At 43.7% G+C, this 27,699-nt stretch overlaps 1 protein-coding gene across 2 annotated transcripts in view; it reads left to right on the forward strand.

The window, feature by feature from the left end:
- Positions 1–27,699, forward strand: part of SSH2 (slingshot protein phosphatase 2) — a 506,736-nt gene that overhangs the window by 249,803 nt on the left and 229,234 nt on the right. For both annotated transcript variants that reach the window (XM_069226266.1, XM_069226264.1), the window contains one exon: positions 18,818–18,861. In XM_069226266.1, the coding sequence (XP_069082367.1) occupies positions 18,818–18,861 (44 nt within the window). The remainder of the gene's footprint in view (positions 1–18,817; positions 18,862–27,699) is intronic.

Here is a 27,699-nt window from a genome sequence, read left to right on the forward strand (position 1 = left end):
TATTTGAGAGGGACTTCTAGTATCTCAAAGCTGAAGTCTGTGCCATCCTTCTGCCCTAAAAGTTCATTTGCAAAGGGGTCACACAGTCCAAATGTCCCTGACCACATTTCATAAGCTGGACTGTGGACACTGATTTCCAATCTCCAGCATAAAGGATTTTTAGGCTTGCTTTAATCGCTCAGTCTGCTATTTTGCCCACTGTTTATTTATCTTAGATGTTCTATACAGAAAATGTACATGTTGGTGGGGAAATGTTTGACTTTGGAGGCAGCTAAACAATTGCTCAATACAATTGTAGTAGTACAGATGGATGCTGAATTAAACAACATTTATATTAGTTTGTTGTTTGCCGTAGGGAGCTGATAAACATTGTCAGAGTTAGCGCTATCTGCATAACTGCCAGTTCTTGTAATTAAACTGGTTGCTGCATGATTCACCTTTTAAATTAAAATGTGATCAGATAATAATATCGTATCTGTTTTTGTTAGACACAAACATTTAGAGAGGACCTATCCCTATAAAGGTTTTCCAGTATTTGTAACTAAAATTATTTGTGTAATATACTAACGTCTAGAGACTTTCAGCCAGTTACATTCATCCATTGGCTGTGAAGTGTTGTTCCTATTTGTGTTCCTAAAGTTACAACGTAGAGTAAGGAGCACGGACTCATCACACTTCAGCCACCGGCATACCTCTCTTTGAGTGACCGTTGTGTGCCCTGGCAAAATGTGCGCTTATAAACATTAGGTGTCCCCTTGTTTTACAAAAATATATTTTTTTTAAACAGTGGCAACAGCAAAGATTAGCAGCCAATGCAGACCCACTGGGTGTGCGTTGTTTATTTAGGTCAGGAGTTAAACAATATCTGGTTTCTGTTTTTTGCTAAAATTATTTGTAGTGTACTTACTTTCAAGGGCTTTCATTCAGCCCTCGTCATCGATTGGACCCGCTGTTGTTATTAACGGTTTTCTCCCATCCACGTCAGCGTACAGCGCGGGCAATGAGCCAGCCTGCTTAAGCGATTGGCTAAAGTTAATGGGAGTGACGCCATTCTGCTCTTTCACAGAGTGCAGCGCATCTGCAAAAAGTAGGTCCTTCATAACCCCGGGCTAGTATGGTAAAGTGTGCTTTGTGAGGGCAAAACATATTATTGCTTTTTGCCAGTGTTTATTTTTTATATTGGCGAGTGTCCGGCAGAACCTCAAAAATAAAGTCATACAAAATCATAACAAAAATAGCGTTGACAAAGCTAAACGGCTGGCAGCCAGTGCAGACCTATTGGCTTTGCCCATGCGTTTTGCCGTTGCAGTCCCAGTTTGATTTACGGCCTTCGTTGTAATGTGGATACATCTACCTCCGAAGCCTAGGGAGGATTTCCTTTGGAAGTTGTCAGCTCAATGCTTTATCCACAAATCCACATTGCAAAGTACTTTCGGAAGTCAGGGTCTGGGGTTCACCCGGGGATAGTATTTTGTTCCTTTTTCCTGGCCTTGGCCTCCCGCGGGCGGCCCGGTTCTGACACGAGAAGTAGTCGTGCTGAGCCTGCTGGAGTCACTCGGGGCTCTGTTTATTCAACGGGGTGAGTTTCTCACAGTTGTCGTCTGACAAGGCAGGGAAACGTCAGACATGTGTTTTCTTCTCAGACGCTACAATATGAGTGGACCGTGTGATGTGGATTGAAAAGAGGACAGAAAAGCGCCGTAGGCGGAGCACAGGGTCGGTGAGACCGATGTTTGCGTTGCTAGAACCCTGCGAGCTGTCAGGATTGGGACGTACAGTAGGGGCGAGGCTGGCCAAGAACGGGTTGTGTTGGCAGAGCTGTGCATTTGTACCCTCAAGGCTTGGTTGGATAGCTCGGAATGCTGCAAGTAAGGGTGAGGTCGGTATAGAGAGGCTGTGGATGGCACAGTACAGGACTGAAGGACAGCGGCAGGGCGGGGGTCCTAGTTCCAGAATATTCCAGGGTCCCGCAGGCAGCTATCGGGGGTTATTGTTGAACCTTAGCCTGCGGTGCTCCAGTTAAAGCTGTGGGCGTACTGGCAGTGGTGCACAAAGAGCCCAGTTCCAGTAATGCAGCAAGATATGGGCCCCCAGTACTACTATGAACTAGTGCTGTAGGCCCTGGGTCAGGGGGCATCAGCAGAGCAGACAAGATTCACACACAGTTATAAGTACGGTTGCAACGCCAAGATGGTGTATCCTGTCAGGTTGGAAGGGGTATGTATATATGTATGTCGCACACTTTTACAGCAGTGACGTCACTTTACCTGAACATGGAAGTTTGTTTGGTCAAGCAGCTCACAGGTTTACGACTATTGTCATTTTCCATAATTTACTAGTGTGCGTGCAAATATTTTTGTCTGGTTCTGTATTTTTAGAAAACAAATACAGAACTCTACAGAGGCCAGCCTGGCTGATAAGCGGAAGCCCGTGTCCTGCATCCACCGTGGCGCTTTAGGCCAGCAAGGCCTGCCTTTCCTTATCCGCCCGATAACCCCGCATTTGTGATTAGACTCCTTATCGCCGCGAGCCCCGCTCGAGTGTTCGTCAGGGTTGGTGACTGCGCACTGCTGTCTGACGTCCATCCCAAAGGCGAGCCGGCTGCCCCTAACAGCTCACAACACCCCATGTCATTGAGTTGGAGGAAGGGAATGTCACTTTAAGATATAAAGTAGCATCGTGAGTTGTGCCAGAAACCCTTCTTACTGTTTGTTACCAGTTAACTAGAGAGCACGGTAGCCATAATTAAAATGAAAATAGGAGATTTGGAAAAATAAAGTAGTAATATACTGCACACAATCCCAAAACACTAAGCTCGACAGTGGAAAAACATTATCTACTGATTTCATGGTGGTGTCATGATTGAACTCAAGCTTGTAGTACAAGGCAGTTTGAAAGTTGCACTCCTTATCCCTGGTAGTCTAGACGAACTGTCGAGCTCTTACAAAGTAGAGCCCTTGATGAAGATGATTGGGCAAGCATAGCACACATTTTCCTAGGAGATGAATTTTGAGTAAGGTACCAATGTGTATAACTATTGGTATAAGCAGGGTTTAATTTGAGCCAGTGGTTGCAGGTGGGGCCTTCTTGCACTCATTTGTTTTGGGACCTTTAATTTTCTTGATCAGACTTTGGCCCAGAGCAAGAGAGAGAAAACACACCAGGGCAAAACAAGAAAAAGATAAAGGAAGGAAGAAATCAAACAACGGAAAACAGTGACAAAGGTAGAAAGCAGGGATGAAAAAGAACTTTCAAGTTTGAGATAAAGGAGCAGGGAGTGTCCATTGGTGGATGAAGCGGCATGAGGTTGATTCAGGACTATGCAGCCTTAGAATTCAGCACTATTACGTTCTGGAACAAAGGCTGCAGGTTTCTGAGCAAAATGATTGGCACCTGAACTTATTCTTTTACACATGAAGCCCTGGGTATAGCCATGAGGATAGCTCCCCCGCCTGGAGTGGGTTGATGTTCTTCCAAAGATGCCTGCAGTTTAAGACTGGTGGCCAAACAAAGCCCTCCTGTCTAATTATAGCTAAAGGTTGTATCACAAAAACTGCCAAGCAGGGGAGAATCCAGGAATATACTGTTCTTTCGGAAAGGTTCTTGCAATGCTGGGCAGTGGCTAATTTTGCCAGATTTACTGTTTTCAGAAAGTGTCCACTGCTCTGTTGTACATTTATCGCTCTCATGACTGCCTTCAATCACATCGACAGGGGCATTCTGTCAGTCTGACCTGAGAAATGTGGAATTCCCAGACACTGCTTCTAGGACTATAGTCTCTATATTTATTTATTTGTATAATTTATTAGCAGTTTTATATATTGCAACCCAGACCCAAATAGGTGGCAGCGCTTTATATATTTTCATGTTGAATTGATTAGGACCATGTTGACTGTAACAGAAAAAAGGTATGTTTTTCCGGAATAGTCAAAGTATAGTGTTATCTACATTACACACGACTGGGGAGAACCTAAAGGAGAACAATTGTAAGGACAATTTTCACAAAAGTACAATATCTACAATAGAGAAGTTAGTTCTGTGGCATTTAAATCAGTTCATCTCCACTGTGTTAGGACCATTCACAGGAAAACAAATAATACTGAGTTATTAGGAACTTTAGTTCTTTCTTAAAGGTTTCATATGACTGAAGCATGCTGAGTTGGAGTTCCAGACATTACACGTGCTTCCTGAGAAGAAATCTAAAAGTGTTAACCACCCAATATGTTCACCTGTGGCGTAATGTGATCACGTTTCATGATTCCAAAGGGCAGTCTGGGCACACAATGGAGTGCTGCCTTTAGATTTGGGAATAGCTACGAACAGGAATGTGTCATAGTCCAGTCTTGCTAGCAGCAAGGACTTGCTTGAAGCCTTCTTCTGGGAATATGGCATTATGCTTCAAAGTAATCTCATTTGGTATTGTGCTATTTTAGCCATAGCATTAATGTGAAAATGAAGATTCAGATTCTCCATAAGAACGAAGGGCTTGATTACGACCTTGGCGGATGGGATACTCCATCACAAGCGTGACAGATATCCCGCCCGCCGTTTTGCAAGTTCCATAGGATACAATGGAACTTGTAATACGGCGGAGGGGATATCTGTCACGTTTATGACCGAGTATCCCATCCGACAAGGTCGTAATCAGGCCCTAAGTGATTTCACCCATTCTACGACCTCTGAATTGTGGTCTGTGACTGTAAAATTGTTGACCTATTGCTCGATGGCAGTGGAACAAATTAGAATGGCAATCAATAGAAATTCAATTTTATTGAGATTTAGTTTGAGATGTTAATGACAGATTGTATTTCTCTAAGAGACTGAGCTTGGAACACAATTTCATTTGGGGAAATTTTCAAATAAAGCTAAGTATCATCAGTGTAGAAATGGTACGAGATTGGTTCTTTAAGAAGTGAACCAAGTGTTTCCAGGTATAAGCTAAAGAGTGGCACATAAAAATGGAACGTTGGAGGACCCCTTGTTTGTGTAAGAAGATGTTTGAGAGAATTTGCAGTTTTTATTTGATGAACTCTGTTTTCTAGGTACTACCCTGGCTATTCCAGGAGATATAAACTTGTTAAAGTTCAAAAGAAATATGGGGTGGTTTATTATTTCGTACATCTATGGGAGTACAAATATGATTAGAAGACAGGAGACACCTTGTTCTGCTATATGGAGACCATCACAAACTGTTTGTAAAATGATCGACTGTGCTGCAGCTTGCCTAGAAATATATTTACACTCTCCTAGTAAAACTCACTCGTTTAGTATAGTAGTGTAGTGTAAATGGACTCATGGAAGTGAGATCAGTGTCTTATTTTCGCAATGGTATTGATGATTTTATTTTAAGTGAATTTTTGAGAGGTTGACAAGTTGTTTGATTTTCAGTTTTTGCGTTTTTTAGTAAAATTGTATTTTGCATCTAGGTTCCTACCCCCTCCAAGCAATGTTACAATCCTTATATGCTTAGGTATTCTAACGTTTCTCATGTTACGTGCTCTGTCACAAGTTTGGAACTAGTTTATGCTATAGAAAAGAGCACATAAGAGAAGTCTGTCTTTTTCATCTTTCTTCAAAAAAGTTTGTAAATTCCTTGTAGCTGTCTTGGAGCTGTTATAATCAAAAGACTGAGGCAGATGTTGATATGTTCTTTAACAGTTCAGAGACACTTTTTGAGATAGGATTTGGCTTCATTGATTTTTCTTTGTAATTCCTAGTTTGTAAGAGGCTAGAGAGATTTTTTGAAGCTTATATGGTCCCAAATGTTAGTTGAATTATTAATTTTAATTTTTAATTCATGGTTTACAATTAGCATTACTAATGTTATATTTAATTTACTTGAAATCCTAAAAACAAAATCCCTTACTGCACTTTAACGCTACCATTCTCTGAACCCTACTAACTCCTTGCTACCTCTTAACACTTCCCCTTCACACTAAAAACATTTTGCTGTCCTTTAGCGCTACCCATCCTTGACCTCTAAAAAATTCTTACTACTCCTTGACGCTATCCTTCCCTGAACCATAAAAGCCCTTTGCTACCTCTTAGCGTGCACTCTGGCACTATGCCTGCTGAAAGCAGGGGAACCCTAAGGGTGAAATAACTGCATAATTGTGACTGAAATTTACTGATTCCGCAGTAATTGTTCATTTTATGGTGACCCTCAGCGTGACATTTGTGATCCCTGTTAATTCTATTGCCATCTTCCTCCCTGCAGGTATCAATGCCCCGGTATTTGGAATGCTGAGGAGGATTTAGCAGATGATATCAGGGATGTTGTTATAAAGCCCTCATTGGCTGAATAGCTTACCTCCTCAAGAAGGATTAAAAAATAACGCTTTTAGGGCATTAGTGGAAGAACTTTCAATAACGTCTCAGGATCATTCTGCTGTTTATGTATAGTGGAGCTTTGCTGCATTGCTTTTAGGAGAAATGAGCACCACCCCACTAATGGAGTCATGTACAGAATGTCAGATATTTTGCTGTTACACAGTGGAAGGTTATATTTCTATCTCCTGAGTTGTAGTTATTTTGACAAAAGGAGAAGTGGTAAAGTGGGATTGTTGCAGACACAGGCCATGGATCCTGTTGTTGGTACCTTGCTGAGTGGAATTGGAAATAGGAATGGCTATAGGAGGGAGATCTTTGGAAATGTGAAATGGAAAGAGAATGTCAAGCAAAGGTGTGCCCTTGCCCATCATTATTTATAATTTTCAATTCTGAGTAGTCAGGGGAACTTGACAAATAATTTTTATATAGAAGAGAGAGAACTATTCTATGATCTATCCAATCATAGGACTGCAGCAGCTCTTAAACAAGTGATATATGTATCGTAGAATCAATCTTTTGACTCTAAAGTATGCAAAAGTGTTTACATTAAGATAAAAAAGGTTATTGTTGAAAATGGAAGATCCCAAAAGTATTGTTGTTCTGTTTGAGGACTGATTGGCGTGGCTTATATGTGGCTACAATCAACACAGCTTACAAGGCAAAGCCTGACTGCCGTTTGTTTTAGAACACCAATATTTATTTTACATTTTTAATTTTTTTTGCATGCTGCAGACTTATCTGAACAATTGCTTCAGAGCTCTTGGAGAATTACATTTGAGTCCAGGCCAAAGGCCTAAAGCAAGTTGTGGGCTATTAGTGTTTTGATGTTTCCTTTGGTAAGTTTTGTGATGAAGAGGTAATGGCAGAGAGTTCCAAAGGATGAAGTCTTGAGAATGCACAGACCTTCTCCTGACAGTCAGTATTTCGATATGAGGAGCTATGCATTGCCTTCAGGTGCCAATTTTAGGCATCTGGCTAGGTGCTCAAGTGCAAATTTGTGCAGATACAAGAGACTTTGAAAATCACCTTCTGCTTGCTTGGCAGTCAGTGGAATGACATAGGAGCCGTCAATATGTGGTCGTCCTTTTTCAAGCCAAATGTGAGGTGAGCAGTATAATGGCTATTTGAGGCACTGATCACCTGGAGAGATAATTCTGGAAGAAAGCAAGGAAAACTACTTAAATCTGAATTGGTCCGGTTAATTTGATTGGAGTTTTCTCTGTGTCTCGGAAACTCAACTAACTGCTCTGTAGGTAACTTTTTTATTACGTTTAGAGGTGGCTCTTGTCCAGAAAGATAGCTTGCTAGCAGAGTTCCACCATGATATAACCAATATTTTCTGTATGCACAAGGCAGTCGAGTAGATTTGTATCCGTCCACTTAGGGAAGTGAAATGAAGGTCTGCTCACTAGTTACATTGTGGGATCCAGCCTGATTCTATGAGAAAGTTTGTATCATTCATGTTCAGCTACCTTACGAATCTGGTTATAGGACCAATTCAATTAGTCTGCTTTCACCAGCAACCTGTACGAAATTTGTGCTTTTTCATTTCAGCAAATGCCCCATTCTTGACACAGTTGGAGCATCGAAACTGCATGGAAAGGAAAGCGATAGTATGTAGGCTATGTACTCATGACAGGGCATCGTCAGTTGTTTGCACTTTGTATTGCACTGAAATTGTTCCTTTAAGCTATTACTGTTTTGTAAACATTATGATTAGGCTATGTACATATGTCTTGGTTGCAGAAAGAAATATGTTCAAAAGAGACTAGATTTTTAGAAAAAAAACTACCAGGTATTATAAAGAAATTAATTTAAGCTGTATTTTGTGTCCTTTTATATTCTTATATGTATGTGGTAATAGGGTAGCATAAAGCTCGTCAAAAGGCATCGGAGTGCTTTACAGGATCAAAGGCAAACATAGAGTGAATGAGTGATAGGAGAGGTAGCTGGGTTCTGGGAGAAAGTGTACTGTTACTGCATTGTGATGTGATGTTCTTTAAAGAGGTGCATCTTCATATCTTTCCTAAATTGGGGCAATCCTGATGTATTCTGAAAAGATGTTTCAGATCCTAGGTGGAAAGGTGGAAAAGAACTGCTGCTTTGATTTTCCTTTTTTTACACTTCTTAATTTCCAGTATGATGGTGTCCTAACTTTGTTGTGCCAAGAGCCACCAGAGAATGTGAGCTTGTCTTCAAGATCAATGGTGGTGCTGATTGTGATAGATTTGTAAATTATGCATGCGGTTTTGAAGATGGTGTAGACTGGCAAAGGGAGACAATAAGGTTCCTTCAGAATGAGTTTGGTTTGCTCATATTTTTTTCTGGCCTTGAATAAGATATGCTGTGGCGAGGCAGGATACCTTTAGGGAAAGGAGGTTGGCAATGTGCTGCTGGGAGGTCATGGAGCAGGGCGTTGTCACCATCAAGGTGACAGTGTATGAGGGCTTTAACAGCAGTTCTGAACTCCCTTTCTGCAAGAAAGGGTTTGCCTTTCTTTTGTAGAGAGAGATTGCACTAGGCTGCCTTTGTTTTCTTTGGCAAGGTGTTCCATAAAGGTGAAGTAGATGTCCATGCGGAGTCCAAGTGTCTCAGACTTCGGTGAAAGTTGAGATTTGAAGCCATCAAGGTTCATGTCATTGAGGGAGCTTTGTACCATGTCTTGATTTTTGTTCTTGGTAAAAAACAGGAATCTGTCTTGGTGGAGTTGAGCTCTTCAGGTAGCTGCTGGACATTCAGGTTTTGACAAGATGCAGGTAGTGTTTGAGGCACTGGATTTTTGGAGCAGAGGAGACTCTAAAGTAAAGTTGTGTATGTTGGCAAATTTGTGATTTTTGTTGTTATCATATGTATGCAGATTCCCTAAGGGCTATATATGAAGGTTGATGATGACAGGGGACAGTATGGCATCCTGAGGACTTACAGGTGATGCAGATCTTTTGGAACCTGCAGGCGTGAACTGTTGTTGGTTGGAAGGGTGAGAGTGAACCAGTGAAAAATATTGCTAGTGAATCTAATTTGGTACTCCAGGGTGTGATGATCGACCCTGTTGAAAGGGTTGAAAAATTCAGCAATATCAGGAGGCAGAGGTCACCCTCAGCTGTGGTCAGGGGGTGTCATCTACAATGTATAAAATAATGGTCCATGTACTGCAGCATGATCTGACAGCAGATTGGTAGTTGTAAGAAATTGGATTATTGGTTGAAGGGTTTGAGAACCCACTTCAACTAGTAATCACAATACTTGTAAGGGGGACCCACATAAGTCACTTAATAAACCTGTGCTTAATCATCTGATAGCTTGACACAAAAGCAGTCAGGTTTAAGTTAGAAGCAATATGTAAAGTATATATGCAGTACTCATTAATTAAATAAAGAAACAAGAAGAATCCCAAACAAATTTAGAATAATAGATTATATTTTAATAAATAAAATGACACAAAACCGACAAAGTTTTTCCTAAAACTTAATCACCTCAACCCTATTTAAAAAGGTAAAAGCAGTGCCAACTGTAGGTATCTGGTCACCCTAGACATGGACAAAGTCAGAAGTTCACGTTGATCATGATGGAGCTCTGGTTGGGTACATGACCTCTGTGGCCTGCTGGGAGTTGTATCTTCGGTCCTTGGTGCTGGAGCTGTGCAATGCTGCAAGGTGTTGCTCTGCGTCACACTGCAGTGGGTCCATTAGGACCAGTGAAGTGCGCAGTGCTGCATTGTGAGGTTCTGTGATGCAAGGCCCGTCGTCCTGTGTTGGATCCATTCAAGCAGCTGATGAGGAACAGTGATGTGAGGCCCTTGCTTCATCCTGCGTCGAATCCTGGGAGGCTGCCGATCAGGATCTGCGGGGTGCTTCAGTGTGAGACCTGGGTCCAGTGAAGCCGCCAGTCATAAGCTGTGGGCTGCTGCAGTGCGAGGCCGCACGTTGGATCTGACGAAACCTTCTATTGAGCAAGTGGGGTACACTCTGACTCCAGCCAAGGGTGCAGGACCTTGAGGACAGCACTTGGGGAGTCAGGACTCACTCCCACAGTGGCCAGCAGAGGGGACCAGGTCAGATTTAGTTGGGTCTAGTCATCTGAAAAAAGGAGTGGCCTTTGGAAGTGTGTTGTGTCCCTCTAGCTGGTGTTGGAGAAGATGTGCTGCCAGATCTTCTGTATTTTGTTCACTGTAGAAGAGGTGGATGGCATTGCCATAGTCTGTGGATTGTGGGCCAGGAGAGTCAGGCAGGGGTTCATGCAGTGCTTGGATTTCTTGATGAGAGTTCTCCTTCTTTTGGTGGCTTCTTTGATGGTGTCGGTTTTAGTACTTTGCTTTAGCTGCTGTGGTAAACTCTGTGTACTGTGCAGAAGCATTTCAGTATCATGAGGTCATCTGGAGTTCGCTTTTCTTCCTTTTTCTTTCCTGTCTGCAGATGGAGATTTTGTCAGCAAGTTCGTCAGAGTACTAGGGTGCTGAATGTTTTGGCTTGCACTTATGTGGTTCAGTTGCAGCCTGAATTCTCACATAGTTCAAATATGTAAATAGTTAACAGTTATCATGTTGAGCATCTGAAGGGAATGGAGCACGCACTGTTTTCCAAGTGAGTGCTCATGAGCACGGGGTATGCTGATTTCAGCATTTGTACATGCAGAAATGGAACATACTGTAATCATAGTGAGCACTAGTCGGGGAGAAGGTACATCTAATGTTATCAGGCAAAATACTCACAGCGCCTAGGGCATGCTTACTGTTACTTAGACCCGTACTCAAGGGTCTAGTCTCCACTTTTCCTATTTAACCTCACTGAGCCGCAGCTGAAACACAGCAATGGTAACACTATTCTGCAGTATGCACTTAGCTTGAAAGTACTAGGGGAAGGTGTGATATCATATTTGTGTATACTATAGAAGTAGTAGACCCGAGCTACAAACTTTAGTGTCACAACTTCTTCAAACATTAGAAGGCCAAAATCGACAGTCTTATCCTATCCTGCTTATTTAAGCAGTGAAGCAATGAAATAGTGGAGAACTGTAGATTGTCCAGTAACTAGACGGTGTGTGTAGTTTTGCAAATTTTGCTTGTCCATGTTCTATCCCACTTGAATTTCGTCTTCACCCTCTCAAAATGTATTTACATATTTGATAAAGGATTTTCTTGTAGCACCTAATTCATTTCAAAGCTGCTTCAGAACGCTTCCATGCAAGTGACAGAGCACCGCTAATAGAACCAGAATTTTGAAGTTCCAGCTCTTCTCTTCGGAGCATTATGGCATCTGCAGACCATAGGAAGCAGTGAATGTGCAAGTCTTTAACTCTCTACTAAATCTCAGATCTTCTCAAACCTGAAGAGATGTAGGATAGAATTCCAAAAAGTCTAGCAATATATGGTGAATAGTTTCCCTCTGAATTGCTTGCTTAGGGTCAGTTGAAGTGCAGCTTTGTTAAAGCAAGCCAGCTTTGGGCCTTTTGATAGTCTGAAGAGTATGGAAGATCTTGGCAAGTATTTCCTTTACGCTTTTGTGCAATGCCTGTTATTTGTCTGTGACTAGCTATGAAAGCTGGGATTTTGTTATTGGAACAACACAGTATGACTTTGATTCCGACAGTGCATGTCTGGACCATAAGGATTTTAATGAGGTTCGTGGGACAGAATTGTCTAAATGGTACTGCAGTAGTTCAGACATGATGTTTCAGCTGCAAGGACCAGGATCCCTTGCAGTTGACAGTAACGGTGGAACGTATTTCTGGAGGGAAACATCCTGAACCACGACCCTGGAATAACTAAGTCATGAACAACGAAAGCGGAACAACGCTTTTGTTAACCACGACTTCGTTCTTCTGTGCCTTAACCACGCATGTGCTGAATAACGCACATGCGTGGTTAAGGCACAGAAGAAGGGAGTCAGCTTCTGAGGAGGACGCGGTCAGGTAAGTGGGGCTGGGGCCGTTTTAGGGGCGGGGTGGGGTATTTTTAGTTTGTAGGGGTGGGGGTCAGGATAGTTTAGGTATAAGGGGGGACGGGGGCTGCAGTAATTTTAGGGGAGGGGGGGGTCAGTGTATTTTTAGTATTTAGGGGTGGGGTGGGGGGTTGGGCACTTTAGGTTTTAGGGAGGGTGGAGGGGTCGCAGTCGTTTTAGGGGCAGGGTGGGGGGTTGGGGTACTTTAGGTTTTAGGGGGAGTCGCAATAGTTTTAGGGGAGGGGTGGGGGTAGTTTAGGTTTTAGGGTGGGGGTCACTGTAGTTTTAGGGGCAGGGGTGGTTCGGGTAGTTTAGGTTTTAGGAGGTGGGGGTTGTGGTAGTTTTAGGGGTGGGGGTGGGGTAGTTTTGGTTTTGGGAGGTGGGGGGTTGGGGTAGTTTTGGGGGTGGGGGTCGGGGTAGTTTTGGGGGTGGAGGTCGGGGTAGTTTATGTTTTGGGGTGGGGGTCAGGGTATTTTTAGTTTTTAGGGGTAGTTTTAGGGGCAGGGTGGGGGGTTGGGGTAGTTTAGGTTTCAGGGGGTGTGGGTCGCTGTAGTTTTAGGGACAATGGTGGGGGAGTCGGTGTTTTTAGAGGCAGGGTGGGGACTAAGGGTTGTTCAGGTTTTGGGGTAGTTTAGGGGTGGGGATCGGGGTAGTTTAGGTATTAGGGAGGTGGGGGGTCGCGATAGTTTTAGAGGTGGGGTGGGGGGGTCGTCTATTTTTAGTTTTTAGGGGCAGGGGTGGGGATATTGGGGTAGTTTAGGTTTTAGGGGGCGTGGGTCACTGTAGTTTTAGGGTCAGAGGTGGGGGGTTGGGTATTTTTAGTTTTTAGGGGGTGGAGGGTCGCTTTAGTTTTAGGGTTGGGGTCAGGTTAGTGGGGTAGGAGTAGAATTGTTTTTAGGGGTGGGGGGTTGGGATACTATTGATTTAGGGGTGGGGGTCGCATGCTGGAACCACACATGCCGGTCCATGATTACCTTTACCAGGAATGCCTTTACAACGAAAAATCGTTGTTAAGGCATTCGTGGTAAAGGCATTGGTGGTAACGAAGTGGTCGTTGTTCCAACCGCGTTGTTCAGGCTTGCGTGGTTCCAACATATATTCCCCGGATTTGGAAGGTTGTACTATTCATGAAAGTCAGCTGAGCTGAATAGAGTTTGGACTCTAAGGGCAAAAGAGTACAGCCTCCATCTTTGAGTCATGGAGGCGCGGATTATTTTGCTGCATCCACACTCTGCGCTGCAGCGTGACCCGTGTGTGCCGTCAATCTCCTCATCCCTATGTGGTTTTGTTGTATGTTGTGCTCAGCAAATGAAATAAGGTGGTCTTGTGCTTCATTTGCTTCTCTGTCCAGTTCCTTTATATGATTGTAAAATGTATAAGTCTCTCTGTCATAGGATCCCTGACCTCTTTCCAGGAGTATGAAATCGTGGGGCGATGCGTGGTGCGGGCCTCCCTCATCCAGCCGTAAGCATCCCTCTCTCCCAGTGCAAGCTCTTCTCTTCCTAGAGTTATCGGCGCTGATGTGAGTGTGAAGCCTCACTCAGGATCCGTGTCTTCCATTCCCTTATGAGAATGGGGTTCATGTTTTAAGTGTGCCTCCTGCTTCAGACCAAACCGATTCTAAATAAACAATCCAAAAACAAATGGTTTTAAAATACGCTTTACGCACACTTTAAAACCATTTGTGTTTTAGTTGTTTATTTAGAAGCACGGCAAGTAGTTACGTGGCCGGCAGGCCCCCAGCAACCGGGCCCCCGAAACCCCCGGTGGCCATTCTAGTCCTACACCTGAGATTGCGCTGTGTGCTTTGCAGAGAGGCCAGGGATTGGACGGCCATGTATTCTGACCACCTTTTTGTTAAATTGACAGACAATGAGAGAAACTCGCACAGCTCTCAAGTCATGGCCCGTCATAAAAACTTAGGCGACTCATTGCAGAGTATGCACGATACAAGAGTAACACGCTGCCTGGAAAAACACATCCTCGAACAGGTAAAACACAGGGAATGCGAGATTAAGTAACGCACCGGTGCTGCCTTGTATCCGCGCGTCCATATTCGCATTGCTTGGAAACAGTCGCATTGAGAGGCGTTTAAAGCGTGTAGACTTTTCAGCTACAAGCGCCTAGCGATCGTCCGGGTTTCTTCTCCTCACGCCCCCCCCCCCCCTCCCCTTCGTGTCCTCCCTTCCCATAAAGCTCCCCTCCTATTCCTTGAACCCACAGGCGGCCTCTTCTAACACTTGCTGTTTGTTGTTGCTGGCAGCCGGTCCTGGAAGTGAGGTCAGCATGCTGACTTCAATGTATTCTCCTTGGGGATTATGTTTTTTCGTATAAGTGGTAGTTTTTTATGGCGGTTGGGCAAAAACCCTACCTGTGCTCCCAGCACAGACCCCACAAAGGTCGTTTCCGCCCTTATCTTACATTTTGGGTGCAAGTGCTCAGCATATAGTTTTTGTAACTGAACCCCAGCTGCTTCCTGTCGCCTTCTCTGCTGGTTGTGATGTTTGACTTTAGCATGGACTCTCACAATGTTTTCCACTGGGTATGTTGTGTTTGGCTGCGGAGCCAGCCACAGTTCCTCCATTGGTATGTCCGTTGTCACTTCCTCTCCCTCTGTTGTGAGTGTCCAGAAATGTGAATTAAACGGAACCTCTTGCATTCTGCCATGAAAGGCCCGATCCATGCACAAGGAGATGTTTGCTGCCTAAGATGCATATTAAGGATTCTTCGAGTTACCAAAGTACTGGGGCCATTGACCGCGTAAATTCTGTCTGTTTAAGATCACGGAACACGCCATGACGTGGATTAATTCCTCTAATCCATGTGTGAGCCATCCCACTCTTTTCCAAGTATCATATCAGATCATTGTTAGTCTTATGCTCATTCAAATGAAATGGGTCTTCTGGTTGCAAGTATGCAGAATAACTGCAAAATAAACGAATGAGTGCACAGGCTGTCATTCTTCATAATCAAAACCGTTGTTGTGGTTTGCGAATGTTCAAAAAAAGTTCTGAATAGGTCTCGTGGATGATTAGGATTTATTCTTTCCAGGGCAGGATGAATCCAATAATAACAGCGGACACGTGTTTCGTCATTAAGACTTTCTCAAGGCAATTGTTGGAGAAAATACGTCCAAACGTAAGACAAAAGATTTGTGCTTTCTAGTATAAAGGGTTGTTCAGAACTTTTTTTGACATGTTTTATGTACTGTAGACTTTGCGGACAACCTCGGCGTGCCTTCGTAGTCCGAAATAAACATAATGTTAGAGTGTTAGCAAGTATTTTGAAACTCTCTTTCATAGTCGGTGATGTATCCATAAAGGGTAGGACATCCAGACAGGTTTCTCATTTTGACTGAAGAATCAAATCTTGACGCTTACCTTATCCCTTCACCTCTGTGAAACCAACAATTGGTGCTAGACCTAGTTTTCAGGTTTAATGTCTCAGGAGGTTTACGTTTTGTATACTGCAAATTTTCTGTAATTCTCTAAATGCATCAGAACTTACTATATCAAATTTTTATTCTTGCTAATATGGCATGAGTTCCTTGTTAGCAAAGGGAATGTCTAAAATGGATAATATTGTGTCATCCGGGGATGCAGATGCTGCCTTGTTGCTGGCGCTGTACGGAGCGGAGCAAAGTTAGTAGTATCCTTAGTAATACTGTTAAACATCCTTCCATTACCCAGGACAGTGGTGGGGACGGTGCTCATGCCACAAAATGAAGGCTAGTTGGTTCAGTGGATAGTACTGATGTCTCCATATTAGCAGGGCTTGTCAGGCAAGAATTTAGCTGCTTGGTGAACTCTACTGCACTTGGTTGTCCTAGGGATAGCTTAGCTCAGTCTCTGGTGAAATGGTCTGTGCTGGGATGCAGAGTGGTATCCCACATTTCATATCTGTTCAGGTGATGGGCTGCATGCATGCAGCATAGACAGGGCCTGGGTTTGATGTCCATATTAGAAAGTATGAGGACAATAGTCCCTAGCTGACTGTACCAGCGACGTTTTTCTTACTCTGGGCCTCGATTTCCCATCTTTTTTTCGCCTCAGGCTGATTAGCATCTTACACAGTGGACCTTTTAACTACACCTCTAGTGCTCTCCAGAGACACTATTTGTCTACCCTGTGACATGGATGACCCTCACCTGGTCTCCGCACCACAGTCTCTCAGAGTACCCACACTTAAACCCTGAAGTCTTTGCAGGTGGTAGCCTTTCTATAGTTTAGGCCTTACCCAGGGATGGGGATGCAATTTTTAATGCAAGTTAATGTTCACAGTCAATATCTGAATTGTGATTGCAGTAAAGATTGTAAGGAATAATGACTGCAGTCCCCTTTGATATTCTTTTTGCCAACATCCCATTGTATGGAAGCTTGATATAAATGTGTGGATGATTTCTACCCATTGTGAAACACGTTCAACCGACATTCCACTTCTCCATCCCTCTTGCTTCTCAGACCCCAAGATCTAACAGGGGTCAATACAAAGAGATCCCTGTGGCATGTTTATTTATGATAGTAAATAGTCTCTAGTACTTTGCAAATCATCAGGAGGGTAAGCCAAGTCTGCCTAATCCCCCGATCCTCTTTCAGGAGGGAGAATCTGCTCCAGCTGGCTCGCTGTAGTTCGATGCACCGGAACTTGTTAGCAGTGGTCTTCTGCCCAAATGCAAGGATGTTGATTAGATGGAGCCCCACTCCAGCACTTTGAAGAGGTATTGAGACAAACCCACTTGGACTTTATGATGGTACTTTTGTGAATGTAGAACTGAGTGCTATTTACTCATGGTTAGGAATAAGCCTTATGCCAAGCTGAAGCTGTGGTGTCCTTCCCTGCTGCTGACCTTGCCTGTGTGGAAGATATCTAGCCAGCACATAAAGTCCAGAGACAGAGTGGTAAGAGGGTGGCTCAATATCAGCCTGCAATTACAGGTGATCTAAGTAGTCACTGCCTCATGAACACATTTCTTCCTATTACTTATGATGCTTGTTTCAGCTTTAAGGGACTCCTTCCCTGCTGTTTCCCAGTACACACTAGCCAGCATCTTTTGTGATGTTGAGCACAGACCCATCACTGCCCTCTCCAGTCTTGGAGACAGTAGAGGTAGTCCTGATACATTCTTGGTGACTCTTTGCCTGGCTATGCTGAAGTCGAGCGCCCGACTTGCTTGTCTGTTAGTTGGCATAGAACCCAAAGGATGGCTTATGTGTTCCTTATATATGTTGTTTGGACTCAGGGTCTCAATTACCCCCTCATGGGTAAACATCATTTGACACTTCCTCCAGTACAAGATGTGTCTCCCCCTTGAAAGCGAAGCTGTTCATATGTGGCTAGCACCTTTGTGTTGTAAGAGAATCAACTCTTAAGGTACTGCAAAACTCTAAGCCGGGACACAGAGCGGGTTAAAATGGCCTGCATATATTGTTCAGTTGTGGATATAAGTATCTTACATTTATCGAGGTACAGCCTAGAAATTAAAGTGTAATCTTTTCAGGGCAGTGAGAGATATTCCATCAGTACGTTTTCATTTTGTTACTGAACTGACAAAGCTTTGGAGTTGGAGCAGGGGACTTGAAGCCGTCATTGCGTACTGTTGGCTGGCTTTCTTGTCACTCTCATTTGTTTACTTATTCAATGGCTTTCCTTCCTCTTCTTGTATTTGTACGTCCCCTGGAGTATAGCCTCTTTTTTTTTTTAACTCTTTTTATTGAGATTTTTAAAACTTCTGCATATCCAACTGGAAAACAACTTTCAAGAAATAGGTATATCACATTGGATCTCGATATTTGCTTGACATATTGGTACATGACTCATGTTGCGTCCAAACAACAAAATGGTGAGGCAGCATTTGTACAGAGTTACAGGGTGTATTGTGTTATCTGTGTGGACTAAGACTGGGCCTATACTAAAATGGATCCAAGTTGCTAGGTTAGTAAGGATGTGGACCTCCATGAACTGTTGAGGGAGGGGTCAACCAAATGTCAGCATCAGCAGAGTCAATAATAATAGCCACAGGGGGACAGTAAATGAGCAAGGATGATAAGGCCCGGAGCTGCTAGTGGCATGCACTCCGCTCACTAGGCCTACGACATACTTGGCAATTTCTTACAGTGGTAACTGGTAGGAGTTACTGACCGGCAGCAGTGTCCGCACCAGAGCTGGAAGCCAACGCAAGGAGACCTGTTGCAGGATGACAGGACAGTCCAGCACCAGGCTTTTGTTGAGGGGGTCTGTACACATCAGCTCTTGAATCTGTAGGTACATGATGTCCCAGGCCACTGCTGTGGATCTCTTGCGGAGGTGCCTAGCTTCCTCGTGATGCAGGTTGACACTGTTAGCTTCTCCCCAGCAGAGGAGTCCTGAAACATAGCCTCTTTACCATTGTTTTTATTTGATTACTTGAAGCCACTTGAAATTTCCATCTATCTTTGGGTTTGTATCTGCTATTTTTGTACAGCACACACAACAAAACTAATAAACTCTATGTATGCATAATTTTCGCCTGATCATATACAGCTATATAAAGTTGTGTTCGTCTGTCTTTGCAGGAGGCAGACAGCGCAGAGGAAGAATGCCGGTCACAGCCCCGCAGGTAAGCATGTATTCAGATTAGGTACTTTCCTGTGCTCCCAAAACAAGTTTTGAGTGGGTATTTAAAGGTTTGCAGATAGTAATGTTTCTGTCATCTGCGGGCAGTCCGTTCCGCTTGCCTGGGTCCTGATTTGGGAAGTATCACCCCTATGGAGAATTTCACATTGTTTGAAGGAGCATCTGGGTATCGATTTTTGATCTCTGATGCGAATCCTCTCTGTGAGATATGCAGGATGTTTTCTGTTACCGGGGCAGTATGCAGGCCCCATTCACATTGCCCCTGTAATGACTTTATTTTTTGGGGTCTTCGCTATGCAGTGCATTTTCTGACTCGCCCATCGCTTCTAATTTGTTGCTTTGCGTGTTCTTCACAAAGGCTTGCTTCTCCGTGGCCATTATTTGTTATATGTCCCTCCTTTTTGTGTGTCGACCCCTCCCATGGAGCTTGGCCCTATTACTTGTAGTCTTGCCCTTTTTTTTGTGCATGTAGGTTAATTTAAGCACACTATTTTTTTCTTATGTTTTTGCCAGTGTTTTAGAAATGTCTGCTTTTCTTCCTGCACATATTCACCCAGTGGGAGTTCAGCAATGATTGCCGTAGTGCTAATAACTTTATTTATCTGCATTTGGCATGTCATTTTGTTTCCGTTCCCTATTTTGTTTCCAATTGGCATTTTTTGGGGGTTTCGCCATTGTTTTATTTTGTTTACAATCGACATGTATCTGCATTGCTTTTTTTCTGTAGGCTCGGAGATAGCCGACGCCAAGACTTGAACACAGTTCCAAAGTCTGCAGCTATGGATATTATGCCACGTCCTCTCTCCAAACATTGCTGGGCATAGGTGTCATCCCAAATGCTCCTTCATTGTGTTTGGCTGGGAGTGGCAGAGTTTCATTATTATTTTTTTTTTTTTATTGAAGCGAGCTTCCATGATGTCCTCTTTCTGTTGCTATTGCTACCTCGGACCAGTGCGTGTGCTGCTCCTGTCTGTGTGCACCGTGAGCTTCCCGCTTGGCCTGTTTTCCCGCTCACAGTCAGCTGCTGCCGCCCACTGGGGATCACAAGGGTTTGGCTGCGCCTGTAATGGCGGGCTTCATACTGTAAAGAAAATCCCAATACTGGCACACACTCCAGGCTGTTTCCTCGGTCAAACGGTAATCCAGTACAGACCTTTTGTGCAATTGGATCTGGTTGGTCACTTCACAGGAGCAAAAAAGAAATAGCACACCAGGCTTGGGAGAGGGGGCATAAAGTGCTTGTTTTTGTTGGAAGTACTGAGAAATTCAATTGTTTCCTTCCCACTAGCTCTTTTAGGGGCATGCTCATCATTAGTTTGCACATATTTCACTTATGCTTAAACCACTATCTGAAGGATTGACGTTCTCCCCCTTGCTAAAAAAGAATTTGAGTGTGAGACGAGGAATAGATCACCCCTTTGATATCCCTCTCACTCTCCTAAATATATAGGATGTTACCCATACCCTTCTTTTAAATAGGAGTAGGCAAGGCTGACTTCTGCATAGAAAGAAAACAAATCTGTATATCATGCGAGTGCACATGCGTTATGTGCTTGCCTGCCTGGGAAACTCTTCTTCTGACGAGGCTGCTGCAGACATTGCAAGGAGTGTGCCCTCACTTCAGTGAGACAACCAAAGGGCATCTTCTTGCAAGCTTTGTTTTAGCAGTCAGTGGTGCTTCAGACGAATTCTGCATAACAAACAAGTGACTAATCCCCGTCAGCTAAAAGTGTGTAATTTCCAAAGGCTGCCTATGTCTTAGACCGGTCCATTGTCTAATATGTATTGTATTACAAAACTACAATTGTTTAATGTGAAATTGCTTTGATATTGCAAGCATATGCTTGCAGGGTGGTTAGATACCCACACATTTTTTCTACTTTTACTCTTTTATTGTATCTTGCATATGTTGTTGAATTTGTCTTTTATTGGGGCTCTGTGAGTGGGGAAAAAGCAAGAATAAGACAGTGAATGAATGAATGGATGCATAAACGTGAGGACGGTGCATGTATGCTGATTTATTGAGATTATATGTGATTACTTATTAAATGACAGTGCATGTATGCTGATTTATTGAGATTATATGTGATTACTTATTAAATGCATAAACTTAATGATGACAATGCTTGTTTGAGCGTGCAAATTTGTTTCTAGCTCAAAAGTTAATAAAACGCTGCTGTACCTTTGCCAATGCTTGCTTTCGATTGCACTTTTCCAAAAGTACACGTATTGTGTGCAACATATGATGTACCGTGTTTTAGACCACTTTTCCTGTCTCTGTCCCATTAAGAGGATGTAAACATTAGATCTGCTGTTTGCAGAGACCTGTTAGCTGTGCTAGACAAAAGTTGTGTAGTTCGTAGAAGATGCACATTTGCACTGTGCTGCAGCTCAATCTACCAATGTTCATCTTGCTGTGTACGGTACATAGACAGTGTAGATTCAGTACTCTTTTGGAATACAGTATATTATTTTGTAGGGAGGACATATAGTATGAACCGTAATCTGCTGTGATCCCCTGTTTACATTTATATACCTATTACAATGTAGCCTGTCGAACGCTCGAAGTCCAGCTAGAAAGTTTAGAGTTTGGCAGGATGTAGGCCAGAGGGAAAAACTGGCGCGCACCACTGATTGACAAGTTTAGATCTGTGTTTTGCAATCTGATGACAAACACCAAGGACTCACATCATCTTTCAGTCTTCACCCACCTGTTGCAGTCCTTCAAGTGTTCCAAAATTGTAGGGATGAACAAGCCTCTTGAAAGTTTGTGCGCCCTGCTGGTGCTGCATTAATATCCTCCGGCTCCATTAAACTGTGGTGGCATGTTGCACACACCAATATCAATCTGGGAAACCCAGTGTTGCATATGGCATCCTTTGATTACACCTTGTTGCACTTATTAATAAAGTGATTTGCCCCTCTTGAGCCAAGTTTCATACAAATGTATCCACATACATACATAAATACATGCCTTTGTTGTTTACAATAGTTCCGAGTTCTACTAGAGCAGTGTCAGTACATCAGGAAGCCTTAGCAGGCAGTGGGAAGGGCAGCAGAGTGACCATCACACTGTCAAACTGTGGTGTTGTGGGAAGTAAAGGAGAAGGCCATTTGAAAAAAAAAACTTGCTACTTTCAAGAGCTCGTTAATTCCTGAATTACCAGATGAAGTGACGCACTAGCATTTAGTGTAATATAGATCAATGCTAATATTTTGCGATATTCTAGTGGATTTTGATTCCAGCCTTATTCATGGTGTGGGACCAGGTTAGAAATGGGTTTAGAGCCATCCATGCCTGTTCACACATTTTGCCTGTCCCACTTTAGCAAGGTAGTCCTAAATGTCAGGCATATATATGCACAATTGTTTTACGAATTTCACACTTAGCAGCGGAATCAAATCCTGATTACAAAAATAGATGTCTAAGGGTTTTTTCTGAGTCCCACGTACATTCCAAGTAGAGTGCGAATTGGAGTTTGCGGCCAAACTGAGATTCTAGTTTTGTCGAATTTACCACACAACCAGTATTTTCCCCTTCACATTTCACCAAGAAAACCTATTGAAATTAGATGCCTGGTGAAATGTGAATGTAAAAAACTGCTGGAAAGGAGGAAATACCTGTTGTATCGGGGGTCACAGAATTCCAGTACTGAATGATATCCCTTAGAAAAACTCAGTCAGGAGGGAATATCAAACCCAACTGTGTCACTAGATAGTAGGGCTGATATTACAGCAGTAAAACCAAAGCATTTGGAATGAGCTCCTAAGTCTTTCCTACAGGCAGAGAGTTCTGTTCTGCCATCACTCACCAACATCTGGGGATCTCCTGTTACTTGACCAGAGAAAGCTAAGTGTCTGCAGATGGCTACCAAGTGTACCCATTCCCCTATTTCCCAGTATCTCTAAAAATGCTCCTGTTCAGCTTCCCTTTCTGCTGCTGTGGCACGGTTGCTAAATTTTCCGGTGCCGGTGTAATGTTTTCGCGAAGCACAGGCGTCACAACCAGCGTCGACTATAGTAAAGGTAAGACGATAATGTGCTGGATATATTCAAACTCCTGCAGAAATAAAACCAACACATTTCCAACCTGATTATCAGTATTAGGGTGGTCTTTATATAGAGGTAACATCAGAAAACCTTGCTTTATCAGAAAGGTGGTGAAAGCGTGTAAAGCCCTCATAAAAATTGTGAAAACCTAGCGTGAAAGTAGGAAGAAAATGTAACACTGACTAGTCCGCTGAGCAAGGGTGCTCTGCAGGCACATAGGGTAGTTTTAAATGTTGTGTTTATTTGCATTGTTCCCCAGTCTCGTTGCACACTGATTAATGCGTATGTCAAAAAGAGGGAGGGATGCTCACAATTCTCTCGTTTATTGATGACTCTAATTTTAAGTTTGGAGATGGTGTGTGCGCAAATTTGAACTCCGAAAGGAGTGTCAACACGATAAACTTGCTCCTTCACTTCTAGACAAAAATAGCTCTGCCGAACCCTAAAGGATTAAAGCGCAGCTGACTTTGAACCCCAGCCAACAGCGCATGACCATGGCGTGATTTACAGGCTACCTCAGCCCGGGCAATAGGGACACCAGCTAGTGTGTCCCAGAGCAGGGATGTCTCCTGGAGGCCCCTTCTCTCCTAGTCCCAGTAAAAGCTAAGGCATCCACTACATTAGTGTTCACCTTTTGTCGAATAAGCAGATGTGGATAATTTATTTTATTTTATGTTTGTGTGGGACTTGCCTATCACATCAGCAGATCATTGGACACTGCATACAGTATTCGCATAACTGCTGTTAGTTTTCCTGGATGGTGCTGGCAGGCCTTACTGTAAGAGCAAAAGTAGTGCCTTGTTGCTTTACAATTTGCCATGGTGTTTGACTTCTAAGGATTCTTAGTCATTGGTCGTGACCCTTTTCTTGGACTACCCATAGAAAGCACTGGGCTTATGGAGCCAATGAAAAGTTAAATCCAGTGTGGTTTTCAGTGAGTATATCTAAGGAAAAAAATCCAATAGTACATTTATTTTATTGGTATTTCTTTGCAGAGCAAGATCTACAGATTTCTCTTTACTCACTACATAAACAGTATCTAAATAGAAACGTATGTCACTCTTAGGGGAGACTGTGTGCATGTTTCCTGGGCATTCTGGAACCCCAGCTGGATTTTACTATTCAGGGACTCACAAGCTGAGTCCCACGCATAGACTGCATCACTTGCTTTTAGTAGTCAGATTCAGTTTGTACATTTTCACTACTTGTCAGTACTTTTATGAAATTTGAGAGATGGGTAGTATTGAAAATATCCCAGTGAAATTTGCTGGTTTCCCAGGAGCTTAGGGTAACTTAGTCCTGTTTAGTGGGGTGAATATAGGCATGCAGGGAAAATGCAATCTTTAGACTTTTCTGGTTCTTTCAATTGGAATATAGCTCACTGGAGTGGAGTAAGGCTGGAAATGGAAATGCAGATGTAGGTTTGACGTTAACTCCTGAACGAAATTGAATGAAAATAGTTGCTGATGATGGTTGGGGTCGTTTTCTCTTGGTCCCAGGGCAATTAGGAAGTAGGGATAGGATCACGGTTTAGTTTTGTTGTTTCTCCTCACTCTACCAGGGCCTTGGATTATGTTGCTTGCAAAGGTTAGTGAAGAATCCAAGAGTTTCCTAGATTGTCCAGTGGGGGCTGTGGTTGAGCCCTCAAAGGGTTTTCTGTGAAATGGTTAGGGATTGGACGATGCTATGTCTGCTTTGCCTGTTGGCTTCTTATGCCCTCCTGGTCACATATGCATGCTAGTATGTGAGGGATCTGCAGTGTTCCTCGGCAGGCAGTGGTTCCACCAGGGAGATATGTTGGACTCTTTTGTGAGCTCCAGCAGAGCTAAGCTGATGGCTGACACACTTGATTCATCTTGAGAAAGATCCTTTTGCCCCCCTTCAGCCATAGCCACAGTGTCGGCCAGCATCATCTTGCTGATTACCAGCAGTGGCTTTACCCAGAGGTGGTTTAGGATATCTTTGCCTAGTGGGGCATTCCTCAGGTACACCTTTTGTTTCTCGCAACAATGTCCATTGTCCAGTGTTCAGTTCCTTCCAGCATCCACCGCAGGATTCTTGGGAGAAGCATTTCAGTTGAGGTGAAGCTTTCTGCGTTACTATGTGTCTTCTCCCATACACTTGATTCCTCAGGTTCAGAGTAAACTTTGCTAGCAGCGGGCTTAAGTCATCCTCATTGCCCTGAATTGGTCAAGAAGACAGTGTTTCACAATCATACAGATAGATTTTAAACCCCAACCTCCAGACTTTACACCTCATGCATGGGAGATTCAGCTGTGTCATCTAAGTTGCTTTCAGCTGCCACCAGAGGTGGTCAACATAATCCTTTCTGTGTGTTATCCTTCTGCTAAGTTGGTCTATTTCAGGAGATGGAACAAATGTGTTTCATGGTGTATTGACCATGAGTTGGACCCCTTAAGGGCTACTTTATCAAACATCCTTCAGTTTGCCCTAACCTTGACCTAGAATTTTGTGTGGTGAGCACTTTCACTGGGTAAATCAGCGCCTTAACAGTATTCCTGAGTCTTCCAGAATGGCTGCCTTCATTTAAATCTGGTGCGGGCGAAATTTTCAAGTCCCACTGGCTCATGATAAATTGAGGTTAAAGGAAACATGTTTCCTACAACCTCAGTTTATCATGAGCCAGTGAGACTTGAAATGAGTTTTAACTTTTTTTGTTGGGGACTCCGTTTGAGCCCTTCCATAGTTATAATTTGCGGTAGTTGGCCTTCAGAATTAATTGCCTGATTTAGATATTGGCGAATGGGTTACTCCATCACAACGGTGATGGATATCCTGTCTGTCCAAATCTAAATTCCATAAAACATAATGGGATTTAGATTTCAGCGGACGGGATTATCCATCACCGTTGTGATAGTTACCCTTCCACCAATATCTAAATCAGACCCCATGTCTCTTTGCTGTTACTTTGGTGAGAAACATATCCGTGAGCTGCAGACCTTGAGTGTCCCCATGCACTTCATAGGCTTCTTTCCAGATAAGGTCATCCTGCTAACTAAAGCAGCTTCTCTGCTCATTTTGGTGACCCCCTTCCATCTTAGTCAGTATACAACTCTACTCACCTTTTATCCCCCAATTCAACCAAACCAAGTAGGAGGAGCTCTTACATTGGCTGGATCTGAAATGTGTGATTAGTTACGACATTGAAACGGTCTCCTGCATCCATTACTAATCATACTTTTTTTTTAAGAGCAGCATGATATATTGTCCCGTCCCACTGAAAAGGATAGTCTTTAAGAATAAAAAAAATATAAAAACTGGCTTTCTGCAGATCTGAAACTTAAGAAATCATAATGTCCTCCCAACATTAAAATAATAACATTGCTCGGTCTGAAGGATAAGTGTAGAAGAGTTATTATTGTGTCAATACTAAGATTTTTAAGTGTAATAGTTCACAAATTGATGAAGTAAAAGGCGCCAGAGTCGTGTTAAAAGTTCAGCATCTCAAAGAGACCCCGAATTTACCAAAGCACCTCTAGATTATTAGAAACTAAAATTGGGTAAATCAGTTGGCAAGTTTTCTAGAGTTGTGTCTGTAATGAATGTCCAGATTATTTTTGAAGTCTTTTCCTTTACCAACAGAGCAAGGCCTGCTCCTAACTATCTGAAGTGACTTTTTAAGGACCACACGTTGTTCGAAGGCCTGAGGTCGCATCATGAAGCATAGTCATTGGAATGATACCTAGGCTTTACAGAGTGAAAGCGGGAAGGAAAAGTACATTTAGTAATAGGTTATCAGTAGTTAAACTGAGTACCACTGAATTTCCAGAGGTCGGTAAGACTATCCGATTTTAGGCTTCTGGCTGTGTTTCTTTTCTGCCCTAGCTTCTTTTCCGCACTTAGAAGTCATCTAGTCGTGCTTTCCAAGTGAACTGGAGTTAGAATACACCTCGGAGGAATTCATTATACATGGCCAAGAGGATGTAAAGATGTGCAGTTTACCTAAAGGCTATATTAGCTGGTAACAAGCAGGGATAGAGAATTGTACATCGCCCCCTAGATTTGGGACTATGGGGGTGATTCTGACCCCGGCGGTACAAGACCGCCGGGGCCAGGGTCGGCGGCAGCACCGCCGACAGGCCGGCGGTGCCCTGCAGGGCATTCTGACCGCGGCGGTTCAGCCGCGGTCAGAAGAGGCAAACCGGCGGTCTCCCGCCGGTTTACCGCTGCCCTTAGAATCCCCCATGGCAGCGCAGCTTGCTGCGCCGCCATGGGGGATTCTGACATCCCCTACCGCCATCCTGTTCCTGGCGGTTCGCCTGCCAGGAACAGGATGGCGGTAGGGGGTGCCGCGGGGCCCCTGGGGGCCCCTGCCGTGCCCATGCCAATGGCATGGGCACGGCAGGGGCCCCCGTAAGAGGGCCCTACTGTGTATTTCAGTGTCTGCCTAGCAGACACTGAAATACGCGACGGGTGCAAACTGCACCCGTCGCACATGCCCACTCCGCCGGCTCCATTCGGAGCCGGCTTCCTCGTGGGGAGGGGTTTCCCGCTGGGCTGGCGGGCGGCCTTCTGGCGGTCGCCCGCCAGCCCAGCGGGAAAGCCAGAATGGCCTCCGCGGTCTTTCGACCGCGGAGCGGCCATATGGCGGTTCCCTCCAGGCGGGCGGCGACCGCCGGGGTCAAAATGACCCCCAATGTGTTTTAGAACAGGGCTGGCATGGTGTGAAAAGTCACAAATGCATCTGTTGACTCTGCTGTTGCGAGGCACAATGACCGACATACCATTTTTCTCTGTGAGCAGTTGGCAG

The sequence above is a fragment of the Pleurodeles waltl genome, chromosome 3_1 (assembly GCF_031143425.1).
Source record: "Pleurodeles waltl isolate 20211129_DDA chromosome 3_1, aPleWal1.hap1.20221129, whole genome shotgun sequence".
Taxonomy (NCBI): Eukaryota; Metazoa; Chordata; class Amphibia; order Caudata; family Salamandridae; genus Pleurodeles; species Pleurodeles waltl.